We start from the raw sequence: 12,376 nt of genomic DNA, 5'->3' as shown, positions 1-12,376 counted from the left end.
TTTTCTCTCCTCATTGTTGTGGCATTGAAGAGTTTCTGGGAGCAGCCATGTGCTTCTGTGCTATATGTGTATTGTTAGTTTTTTTTTAATTTTTGATACATACATTCAGGTACATTTCGTAATGTTGAGTTGGCCGGTCCTTCAGTTCGAATAGTAATATTTATTTGACACATACTAGTTATTTGGTCCGTACAATAATACTTCTTGAGACGTACCAAAACTGATACGTTATGTATTGTCGAATTTGGTTCATCGATTTATATTGGTACATTATCTAATAAAAGCATGAAACATACTAATTACTTTGGCACATTATGTAATGTATATTCAGGACATTCCACTCATTTAATACATAAAGTAATATTTTTTTCGCACGTACCAATAACTTAGTACTTAACTTGAAAAAACAAGTACTAAGGACAAGTCCCCAAACATTAAGCCAGCTCTTATCCATGTGAAAAAAGGCATAGTAGAAAAACTTTAAATTGCCATTTAATACTACGGTCTAGTGAAATTTTTCTTTACTTGTAAGAGAAGTTTTGGGTTCGGTTTTCTTCAAAAACAAATTTGAATTACATTATTATATTGGTTTAGTGTGAGGTTTAGTTCAATTTCTCATTGTTTATTAAAAAAAAAAAAAAACTAAACTCTAACTAGAAGACCGGATGTGAAATTACATCCCTACCCCAAAGCTTTTAAAACGAAAAATGGGACGAAAGTCGATACCTCCAGAATCGAGGACATGGAGATGGAGGGAAGCAGTAAAATCACAAACACTCGCAACCTGAACGATCTGCCGGAGGACCTCCTCCTCCATGTCCTCACCTTCTTCCCCACATTAAACTCCGTCTAAACCTCCCTCATCTCCCACAAATGGCTGCCCCTCTGGTCCCGCGTCCCCTCCCTCAACTTCAACTTCCAACTCTTCCCGCCCTACGAGCCGCCGTTGGACACCCGCCAATTGTACGCCGATTTCGTCGACCGCGTTCTCATTTCCCGCTCCGATTCCCCGATCCACACATTTCGCCTCTCTCTCATCTACCACTATCACTACCGCTACCATGTCGACTCCTGGGTTCGATCCGCCGTCACTCACTTCCGCGCCCGGGAGCTCTACTTCGACTTCTTCATCAACCAAAATTTTCACAACGCCGACGAAGCCGAAACTGAGGATCACCACATGTACGATTTCCCATTCTCTGTTCTGAGAAATGGGTGTGTTGAGATATTGAGCCTCACCCGGTGTTATCTCAATCTGCCGGCGAATTTGTCCACCATGCGGTTCCGGTCGATTGCGTCAATGGTTCTCGACGACGTTTATTTGACGGACCAGATGGTGGAGGATTTGCTTCTGGGTTGCCCCAATTTGGAGGCTTTCGAGATTCTTGGGTGTCGCGGGCCAATTCATTTGAAGATATGCAGCAAAGGGCTCAAAAGGCTGCGAATTGTATTGGGGTATTATTTTCCTGATGATCCTGAAAAGAGACAGACATTTTTGGTTGATTGCCCCAACATTTGTTCGATCAATTTGGATCTTTGTGCCTTTGAGGAGTCTACTTTTAAGAATGTTTCTTCCCTGGTTGAGTTTCGTGCCGATTTCGTGCACCGAATCCATCAGTCTTATCATCAGTGGAGTAAGGTTGTTAGGGTTCTCGAACAAGCGCCTAATCTTAAGATTCTCAATGTGCAAAATTGGTGGTTTAAGGTAAATTCTTGTACCTCTGTTTTTGATCAACTATTGTTTTTGTTGTTTTGATTTTCGTTAACTTCAGGCAGCTCCATTCTGTTTTATTTTCAGTGTCGTAATTATGCCCAAATATGTTAGCAATGTGGTAAGTCTACTTGTGAATGTACGAGGCTTTTTGCAGATTGGCTCAGTTTTGGCGTTTTTCGGAGTAGGATGTATAGGTGTATTTGTGAATGAAATTGTGTCTTCTAGGAACTGAAAGAGATACTAACATGAGAGAAAGTAAGGCTTTTTAGCTTGTCATTGAATCTGGGATTCGAAAGGAAGAGGGAAAGGGTAATTAGTTATTCAGGTCTGCTCATTATTACAAGGGTTTGGACATGGATTGTTCTTCCATGAAATTAAGAAGCAGTGGGGGTTCTAAATAGTGTAGAACATTGTTGTTTTTGGTTTTGGCTCGTGTCGCTAATCAGATTGGAGACTAGTTTCTTCAAGAGTCTTTTGAAGTTGGATAATTTTGCTTAGCATGCATTTCCTGTGCAAATTTTTTGTGGTTTTTGATAGAATGGAAAATAGAATTCCGCACGGATTACCGTATCTTCTTTCTTTAAACTGCAATATATAGATTTACGAAACTAGACTTCTATTACATTTCTTTAGCTGGCAGCGAATTGCTTTTGTTGCAGTTAGTTATTTTACTTACACATTGGCTATGGAGAAATCATTCAGAATGTGTCAATGAGATATCGGAATTTAATGACATTGTAAGAAATTTCTCTGAAAAATGAATTACATACATAGATTAGGTCCGGCTATTTTTTCTTATCCAAGGAGCAAAAACAGGTTCTGCCTTGATGATCACTCATTCTAAGAAGTGGGTCAATTGATGATTAGCCATGCCATTGTGCCGAGTTAGTTGTCTCTCCTCGATGTTGTAGTTTGTCTCAGTGGCCAGCCTTGTGATTCTGTGGTATACATTTATGTCCAACATTTCATTCATAGATTGCCTTAACCTCTGTGAACTCTCGGATTTTCAAATTTTACTGCTTAAATCTCTTTGGGTTTGTTTCCCTACGCATGACCTCTGGTTTCTAAAGGCATTATGTTATTGAACATCTTCTAATGCATGTAATTGTTTTCTATGCATATGCCATCAGTTTCTGACATCAAGGGATACATTCCCCAAAAGTTTCATGCTCCACAACCTGACGGTCTTAGTGCTGCGAACGGGGTTTACCCAATATGATCTCGTTGGCATGGCTGCAATGCTTAAACTTTGTCCCAATCTCAAGACACTGATTCTCGAATTCCTTTTCAAGGTGGAGAAAGATGTGAGTACTTTTACACACATAATTATAGCAATGCTTGATGTTTCCGTGTTACTATTGCTTATCATTTTATTTAGTTTCCATGCGTCGTATCTAAAACATGATCTTCTAATTCCCAGGAGAGTTTACCAGAAGAGTTGTTAGATAAACCGGTCGAGTTCAACATGCCATGTCTCAAGCAAGTAACAATGGAAGCTTATACTGGGAGCGAAGACGATGATAAGTTTATGAAAATCTTGATGAGGCATGAAGGCGCCCTAGAAAAGATTGTAGTTGTTCCCTTCCAAGGTTTCGAGAATGGCGAGAAGAAGTCGCTTCCTCCGGTGGTATATAGAAGAAGGGTCTCGCAAGTTGGAAGTACGGTCTCCTCCGCAGCACCAAATGGTATATAGACTCCGAGCTTTAAATGGCGAGTTCTAAGCAGATTTTCTAGTTGAAAAAGAGGCTTTGCTGCCCATTGAAAAAGAGACTTTTAGAATGATTTTGCGGCATATTTTTTTTTTCTTGAGCAAGTTAATATGCTGAAATACGAATCTCAATTAAAGCTACAAGCTGGTTTGGGATTGCTTTAAATGTGGTTAAAAGCATTTTTTATAAGAGAACATTTTTTGAACCAATATTTAATAAAAATGCACGTGAATCTTAAAAAAACATTTGAAGTGTGTTAAGTGCTTTAACAATCCATCGCTTTTAGTTATTTTAAAAATACTTTCAAAACAGCCTTAAAAGCAGAATATATCATAAGTAATAGAATGTTTATTTTTAGTTATGTTCTTGAAACACCAGCATATGCGAAGTTGATAATATTCGTCGTTCTCTCTACATTCAAATTTGAATCATTTGCAATGTAATGAGATGAATTTACAATTTAGTATGAAATATTAACAAAATAGATCATTTATAAAAATTGGTAAAGTTTGAAAAATGCAGAAGATAAAATATTAACAAAATAGAAAAGGGGTAGATAAAAATCAGCGTCAGTCAGTTCCTCAACAGAGTTTATAAAAAGAAAACTAATGAAAATGGTTTGAAAACTTTGAGTTTTAATAATAAGGACAAAATAAAGGGTAAAATGAATAGTACCAAGATTGACTTTTTAGTATAAAAATATGATTTTTCGTTAAAATAAACAGTACCGGAGCTTTTTGTTAAAGTCCCTTTATAAAATCTTTTGCCGGTTGAAGAAACAGGAATCCAAACCAACGATGGAAGAATTGGGAATCAATGAAATCCCGAATCGAACCCTAAACGATCTCCCCGACGAGATCCTCCTCCACATCCTCTCCCTCCTCCCCACACTCGACGCCGTCCAGACCTCCCTCATCTCCCACAAATGGCGGCCCCTCTGGTCCCGCGTCCCCTCGCTCAACTTCGACTACCAACTCTTCCCGCCGAGCGAGCCGCTCGAATACACCTCCCAGTTCTACGCCGAGTTCATCGACCGCGTTCTCATTTTTCGTGCCAATTCTCCCGTCCACACTTTCCGCCTCTCCTTCATCTACCACTCTTACTACGGCTCCCACATCGAATCATGGGTCCGATCCGCCGTCACCCGCCTCCGCGCCCGGGAGCTCTACCTCGACTTGTTCGTCCACGACGATTTTCACGATGTGGAAACCGTAAATCACTGGTACGATTTCCCTTTCTCGGTTCTGAGAAATGGGTGTGTTGAGAAATTAGGCCTCACGCGCTGCTATCTTACGCTGCCGGCTAAGCTGTCCACTCGGCGTGTTTGGTCGATTCGGTCCTTGTTTCTCGATCAGGTTTACTTGGCGGATCAGATGGTGAAAGATTTGATATTGGGTTGCCCCAATTTGGAGGAATTGGAGCTCCAAAAGTGTTCGGGCCATCGTCATCTGAAGATATGTAGCAAAAGGCTTAAGAGATTAACGCTTGGGATGTTCTTTGAATCTTCTAAACAAAGAGAGACGCTTTTGGTGGATTGCCCGAACCTTCGTTCGATCAGTTTTAATTGCTGTAGCTTTTTCAGGTTGGAGCTTAAGAATGCTTCGTCCCTGGTTGAGTTCCGGGTTGATTTTGTGCATATGATCCACCTATCCTATTCTTATTGGATTAAGGTTGTTGGGCTACTGGAACAAGTGCCTAATCTTAAGCACCTTCATGTGCAAAATTGGTTGTTTATGGTAATTTTTTTTATCTCTGTTATGATCAATTGTTGTTCATATTGTTTCGATTGTGCTTAACTTTATGTAGTTTTATTCTTCTTCTGTTGTGTGTGCAAACTATGGCAAAAATGTGAGGTATATATAGCAATGTGGTTGGTATTGTGACTGCCGGAAGGCTTCTCGTAGATTGGCGAAATTTGGATGTTTTTCGGACATGGTGGTATATCCATGTATTTTTTATTGAGACTCTCTTAGGAATTGAAAGATATAAGAAAGTAAGGCCTTACTTAGCTTGTCACTGAATCTTGGAGTTAAAAGGAAGAGGAAAAGGGTAATTAGTTTTTCAGGTCTGAGCATCATTACAGGAATTCGGTCGTGTCTAGATAGAGGAAATGATTAGTTCCTGACTTTTACAAGTTGGTTATAGATTGTTCTCCCAGGAAATTAAGAAACGTAATATTGCTCTTTGTGGAATGTTATCTTATGTGTCCTATCATTAATCACATTGGGAGATAAGTTTCTGCAATAAACCTTTTGATGTTGAATAATATAGCTTACATTTTCCGTGCCAGCATTTTTGGTTATTGATAGAACAGAAAGTAGATTTTTTGTTCAGTACGGATTACATATTTTTCGTTAAACGGAAAAAAAATATTCTTCAGCTGGTTTTTGCACCAAATTGATTGTGGTTCACTAAGTTATTTTACTTTTAGGTCGGGTATTTATTCCCTTCCATCATTCCTTATCCCATAGGTTTGATCCTGTAGAATCTAACCTATGGAATTCTCACTCAGAGTGCATCGATGAGATATTTGAACATAATGGCATTGTACAGAACTGTTTTGAAATATGAACTACCAAGAAAAGGTCTTGTCTATTGTTTTGATTGTCACTAGTTCTAAGAAGCAGTAAGAAGCAGGATTAAATGATGATTAACCAATCCTGGGAGATATTTTCATATGAGAATCAGTCTCACCGGAAATGAAATCTGGTTGCATGTCTCAGTGACTACTGACCAGCCATGTGGTTCTGTGCTTGACATTTTTTAGTCACTTTCTAACTCTCCTCATTTCTGGGCAACATTACATTCTTAGATGATAGAGCCAACCTCTTTGCCTTAAACTTCATGAAATTGGGGATTTTTCAATTATCACGTTTTACTGGCTTTTTCCGCCTCTGTATGACTACTGGTATGCGAAGGGATTATGTTGTTGAGCATTTTCTTATATTCCTAATTGTTTTCTTTGCATATGCCTTCAGTTTCTGACATCAAAGGATTCCTTCCCGGAGAGTTTTATGCTCCACAATCTGAAGATCTTAGAGCTACGAACTGGGTTTACCCAGTATGATCTTGTTGGCATAGCTGCACTGCTTAAACTTTGTCCGAATCTTGAGACAATGATTCTAGTATACCCTCGCAAGTTTGACCCGGATGTGAGTATTTTTACAAACATATAATTATAGCAATGCTTAGTGTTTCAGTGTTACTATTGCTTATCATTCTTTTTTATGTCCTTGCTGCACATTAAAACTTGATCTTGTAATTCCCAGGAGAGTTTACCAGAAGAGTTGTTGGATAAACCGGTTGAGTTCAGCATCCCAAGTCTCAAGCAAGTTACGATCAAACCGTATACAGGAACAGAAGATGAAGGTAAGTTCGTGAAAATCTTGACCGAGCAAGGTGTTGTCCTAGAGAAGATTGTACTTGTTCATGGCCAAGTTGAGAACAGAGTAGTCGTTCTGAAGTCGGTTCCCCCAGTTGTTATGTATAAAAAGGGTTCACAAACTTGGAACTACTCTCTCCTCCGCAACTCCAATTAGAAAATGGACTTTGAGCTTAAAACGGGAATCCATCGGCTCCGTCTCGTTCCAAGGTTTACTGTTTTTTGAACTTGGATTATGAATCTTAGATTAGATGGTTATTACAGATATCAAAATCTTATTTCGAGCTTGTTTACGAATATCTTCCGTCTTATTTCTTTGTGAAAATGACGTGTTTTTATTAGACATAGTTGTAAGGTTGATCGTGTCCATATTATTCCCCTTATAATGCTTTGATTCCAATAGAATTGGTCTTGTTTACAACGTCATACCAAATCTTACTTGTTCAACAATGAACATGATAAGATAATAAAATGTCTTATCTGACTAAATGGGATCGATTGCGTTAATCTTAGAATGTCATTGCGCTCGGTTCTGTGTGACACGCCTGACCTCGATGTTCCCCAAACACCAGGGTAGGCACGTGTTGGCCAACACCCGAAGGTGACGAAGCCATATTAGAATGTATGAGAACAAGAAATAAATAAGACTTATAAATTTAAATGTAATTAATATGCAAATGTGGAACGTGTTCAGAGCATACAACTAATTGAGAACACTAAAAAGAAATAATATAAAATTGAATGAACAAAGGAATGGGTCATACACCGAGAGGACTAAAAGATGCCGATGCGGAAGTGCCTTGATGCTGGGATTGTATGCCTTGATTCTAAATCTTGAGGGGGCGCAAAACAAACATGAGTGGACCAAGTTTATATATATAATATTGAAATAGCTATCAACATACTAACCCCCAAAGTTTAAAGAAATCTCATAACATAATATGTAATAGGTTTTCGAAAACCCTAGCATACCATAAAACCTTCATAAAACATATACGTATATAGTGTGCTAACTAGTGGTATTCCAGTCACCTGTGGTATTCAATAATTATATCTCCCGGCCAGCAGCCAACAACTATATCTTTTGGCCCAAAGCCAACAACTATGTCTTTTGGCCCAAAGCCAACAACTATGTCTCTCGTCCGTAGGTAGAACAGTAACCACTAGATGAGCACAAAACATTGAATATACTCTTTCCAAACATAGGTACATATATCTCAAAAACATCTTCATAGCATATAGTCATCCATCACATATACTATAAAGAAGTGTGTAAAAACATGTTCATAAATAGTATATAGTCATTCATCATATATACTACAAAGAACATAAATTCGGTAAAATATGGTATTGCAAAATATTTGTAGTAAAGCATGATATAACATAAGTGTAAATCTAATTTACTCATAAAATGTTTCATAAAACGTAACCATTAAATCATGTTTTTTATGTATGCATTTCTATTATTAAAACATGCATTTTAGAAAGGGTCAACTCACAGATACTTCGCTGCCAAGAGCCACGCAAACTAGCGAAGATGGAAACGCCACAATAAATGCACCTAAGCACATAAATGGTCTAATTAATAAAATTATACTATAACGATTGAATTTGGGGAAAAGGGAGTTCAAAAACGATTTCAGGACGTTGAATTACCCTAAGAATGGTCCTGGGTAAATTTCAACAAAATCAACGCGGGAATATTCTAGAGAATATTCCATCGGGTTGGACTTGGCAAACTGGGTTAGGTTTGGCTTCCTGGCCCAATGTTTCAAGGCTGGGTTTAATGGGCTGGGGTTTGGGTCCAGTGGGTTTTGGGGTTGATGGGTTGGGCTGAAGCCCGTGTCAGTAATGCCCAAAGGCCTGGGGTTTTAAGGGTTTGTATTGGGGCTTGGGCTGCCCAAATGGGCTAGGTTACTTGGGCCGACTTTTGGCCCATTTGTTAGGTGGGTTGCTGAAACCAAAGAGAGAGAGAATGTCGATTTTCGGCCAGGAAATTCCTAAGCTCCGACAGAGCTCAAAACGCAAGTAAAGGTCACCATACAATATATCAAAAAGAAGCCCGAGGGAAGAGGAAAAGATATATACCATTGGTTTCCTCAGTTTGTGGCCGAAGTCGGCTGGAAAATGGCCTGGAAGCCACAAGTGTCTGCCATAAACTGGGAAAGGTCTTCCTGTGGTGTTCTTCGTCCAAAACCCACAAAAACTAATTAGAAATGTCTAAAACACTCCCTAACAAGATCAAGGGAGTTCTATAAGCTTACCATGGTCGAGGGTTCGCGTGAAGAGGAGGTGTACATTGGCCACCCATGGTGCCACAAGACACGGAGAGCTTGTGTGCTTCTCCTTTGCTCGAGATTTCGTGGAGCTCATAGGGAGAGAAGAATGGTGGTGTGGGTTGTGGTCGTCAAAGTGGGTATAATGGTGGTGGTCTTGGTGGTTGCTCATGTGGAGGAGAGAAGAGCGAAGAGAGAAGATGAGGGAGAGAGACAGAAATGGAACCGGGAGGGAAAGATAGAGAGAGACTTGTGCCCCAGGGAACAAAACCAAAACAAATGGGCCCCACGGGCACACACATTAAGACCCAAAAATAATTTAAAAAAAAATCCCAAACTTAATAAAATTACAAAGATAACCCTTTGTTCTGTAAATTCCAAAATAGGTTGTTACACTGCGTCTCCTAGATAAATGAGCCTCTTTTTGCTCTCTCTCGAAGTTTTGGTGTAGCATTAACGATGGTTTGCCTATGCTCCTAAATTATTTCTCATGAAAAAAGAAAAAGAAATTAAATCGATTACACAGACTGTTTATTCTCTCTTTATTATATCCTCATTAAATAGTTAATTGACTTTAATATTTAATGAGGATTAGACTCCGTCCAAACCTCTCTTCCCCATTAAGAAACCACATTTCGTTTGGTCGACAATCCAGAGAAAGCATGGAAGATGTAAGCAATGAAGTTATGAACCGAAACTTGAACGATCTCCCTGATGAGATCCTCCTCCACATCCTCACCTTCCTCCCCACACTCGACGCCGTCCAGGCCTCCCTCATCTCTCACAAATGGCAGCCCCTCTGGTCTCACGTTCCCGCCCTCAACTTCAACTACAAACTCTTCCCGCCGCGCGAGCCGCCATTGGATACCCGCCAGTTATACGTCGAGTTCGTTGACCGTGTTCTGGTTTCCCGCACTGATTCCCGGGTCTCCACTTTCCGCCTCTCTTTCATCCACCACAATCACTACAGCTCCTATGTCGACTCTTGGGTGCGATCCGCTGTGACCTGCCTCCGCACCCGCGAGCTCTATCTCGACTTCTTCATCCACAAAAAATTTCACAACGAAGATACCCGAACTAACTGGTATGCTTTCCCTTTCTCTGTTCTGAGAGATGGGTGTGTTGAGAAATTACGACTTACGCGATGTGAAGTTATATTGCCACCTGAACTGTCCACCATGCGGTTTTGGTCAATTGGGTCATTATTTCTCGATCAGGTTTACTTTTCGGACAAGATGATGGGGGATTTGATACTGGGGTGCCCCAGTTTGGAGGATTTGGAGCTTCAAAACTGTTGGGGGCATCGTCATTTGAAGATATGTAGCAAAAGGCTCAAGAAGCTTGTACTTGGGCATTTTTATGATGATTCTTATATCCGAGCAAGGATTTTGGTCGATTGCCCAAACCTTTGTTCGATTAGTTTTGATTGCTGCAGCTTTTATATGTTTGAGCTGAAGAATGCGTCATTTCTGGTTGAGTTTCGTGTTATTGTGCACCTGATCGATCTATCCGATTGTTATTGGATTAGGGTTGTTAGGCTACTCGAACAAGTGCCTAATCTGAAGCATCTTTATGTGCAAAACTGGTGGTGTAAGGTAATCTTTCTAACTTCTGTTCTCATCAGTTATCGTTTTTATTGTTTTGATTACGGTTAACTGTCTCATTCTTTGTATTGCTGAAGTTGTTTTCTTTGCATACGTTCTCAGTTTGCGACATCAGATTTCTTGCCTGAAAGCTTTAGACTCCACAATCTGAAGCTCTTAGAGCTACGAACAGGGTTCACGCAGTATGATCTCATTGGCATGCTTGTACTGATTGAACTTTCGCCCAATCTCGAGGCAATGATTCTGGAACACCAACACAAGATTGAAGCAGATAATGTGAGTACTTCGACACACTTCATTCTTCATGTTTCTGCCTTCGTTATGCTTATCGTTCTTTTTTAGGTTCCGTGCTGCACATCTGAAATTCAATCATGTAATTTCCAGGAGATTTTATCAGAAGAGTTGTTAGACAATCCAGTTGACTTAAGCATCCCGAGTCTCAAGCAAGTTACTATCAAACCGTATACCGGAACCGAAGATGAAGTTAATTTTGTGAACATCTTGATCAGGCAGGGAGTTGTTCTGGAAAAGATTGTACTCGTTCCTGGCCAGGTTGAAGAGAACCCAAGAGTTGTTCTGAAGCCGCTTCCTCCGGTTGTTCTACAAAGGAAGGATTTCCAAAGTTGGAAATGTACTCTCTCCTCTGTAACACCACCCGTGGATAATTGACAAGTTATTGTGAGAGGGACGTTGTGTGCATTTGTAATCAATTGTTATTCCGACATTTTAATATCTTACTCTCAATAATTGACTCTTATTTGTGCTGGCCTTGAACATCTAGATGGTCATGACTAGTCAATTGTATACAACGTGCGGACCTCAACTGTAAGAACAAATGCTGTTAAGCACTTGAACTCTTGAGAATATGGTTTTGGACCTATCGCGAAGTCTTTATACAAGTAACAGAATTCTCAACAATCTCTCACAATGATTATCTATTTACATTTCAACTAACAAATGTGTGATAACATTTTTTTAGAGAAGTGTTATTGGCACTCTAAAAATCTCATTCTACACTCCTCACAAGTACATTTTTCTTTCTAAATATAGAAAGTTTGGAGTGTAGAATGAAAATTTTGGAATGCCAATAACAATTCCCTTTTTTTAGTAGAAGATAAACTCTTACATTGAATTATACTCAATGTTCTAAAAAACGGCCTAGGCGGTTGCCTAGGCGCTGGGCGGTGGTGACCTGAGGCGTTTTCTGGCAAATCGGTTGGAAAAATCGGATGGACTCTAGGCGGCCCTAGACGGTGCTAGGCGCTTTTTTTTTTAAATTAAAAAATAAAATATTCCTATCTACATTACTATATTTCCTTATTTCCCTCCTATTTTGCATTTTACGTGGTTTTAAATTGTGAACTTATTGTACATGTGTCATCCTACAATACTTCTCACTATGGTTATATGGCATATATGCTTAATGTGTTTTTAAATTTTGGACTTGTTGGATACTCTTTTTGCATTTTATCATTCTTTTATTATCTTATCCATGGATTTCATACAAGTATAATTTTTTGTGAGTGTCAATATGCACTTATTTACAAGATATACAAGAAATTTACCAAAATCCGCCTAGGCGACCAACTAGCGCCTAGCGTTTTTTAGAACCTTGATTATACTAAAATGAAGGGGAAAGTTTGAACTTGGGACGTAATAGGTTAAAAAGAAAAGCCCTCACAATTAAGATA

At 39.4% G+C, this 12,376-nt stretch overlaps 1 protein-coding gene and 2 pseudogenes across 2 annotated transcripts; all 3 read left to right on the top strand.

Moving 5' to 3' along the window:
• Positions 1–708: 708 nt before the first annotated feature.
• Positions 709–3,666, top strand: LOC126610778 (F-box/LRR-repeat protein At3g26922-like; annotated as a pseudogene).
• Positions 3,667–4,179: 513 nt separating this feature from the next.
• LOC126610777 (F-box/LRR-repeat protein At4g14103-like) lies at positions 4,180–7,210 on the top strand (annotated as a pseudogene).
• A 2,414-nt stretch (positions 7,211–9,624) lies between these two features.
• LOC126609696 (putative F-box/LRR-repeat protein At3g18150) lies at positions 9,625–11,565 on the top strand. Of its 2 annotated transcripts, none has more exons than XM_050277565.1 (3): positions 9,625–10,676; positions 10,788–10,961; positions 11,028–11,565. In XM_050277565.1, exons 1-3 carry the CDS (start codon positions 9,666–9,668, stop codon positions 11,352–11,354), a joined length of 1,512 nt encoding a protein of 503 aa, XP_050133522.1. In that variant the 5' UTR covers positions 9,625–9,665; the 3' UTR covers positions 11,355–11,565. The 2 variants fall into 2 exon arrangements, with proteins under 2 accessions (XP_050133522.1, XP_050133523.1); XM_050277566.1 differs by having other exon boundaries at positions 9,641–10,676; positions 11,070–11,565.
• Positions 11,566–12,376: the final 811 nt, after the last annotated feature.

The sequence above is a fragment of the Malus sylvestris genome, chromosome 17 (assembly GCF_916048215.2).
Source record: "Malus sylvestris chromosome 17, drMalSylv7.2, whole genome shotgun sequence".
NCBI classification, from domain to species: domain Eukaryota; kingdom Viridiplantae; phylum Streptophyta; class Magnoliopsida; order Rosales; family Rosaceae; genus Malus; species Malus sylvestris.
This window is presented reverse-complemented; position numbering and strand designations above follow the sequence as displayed.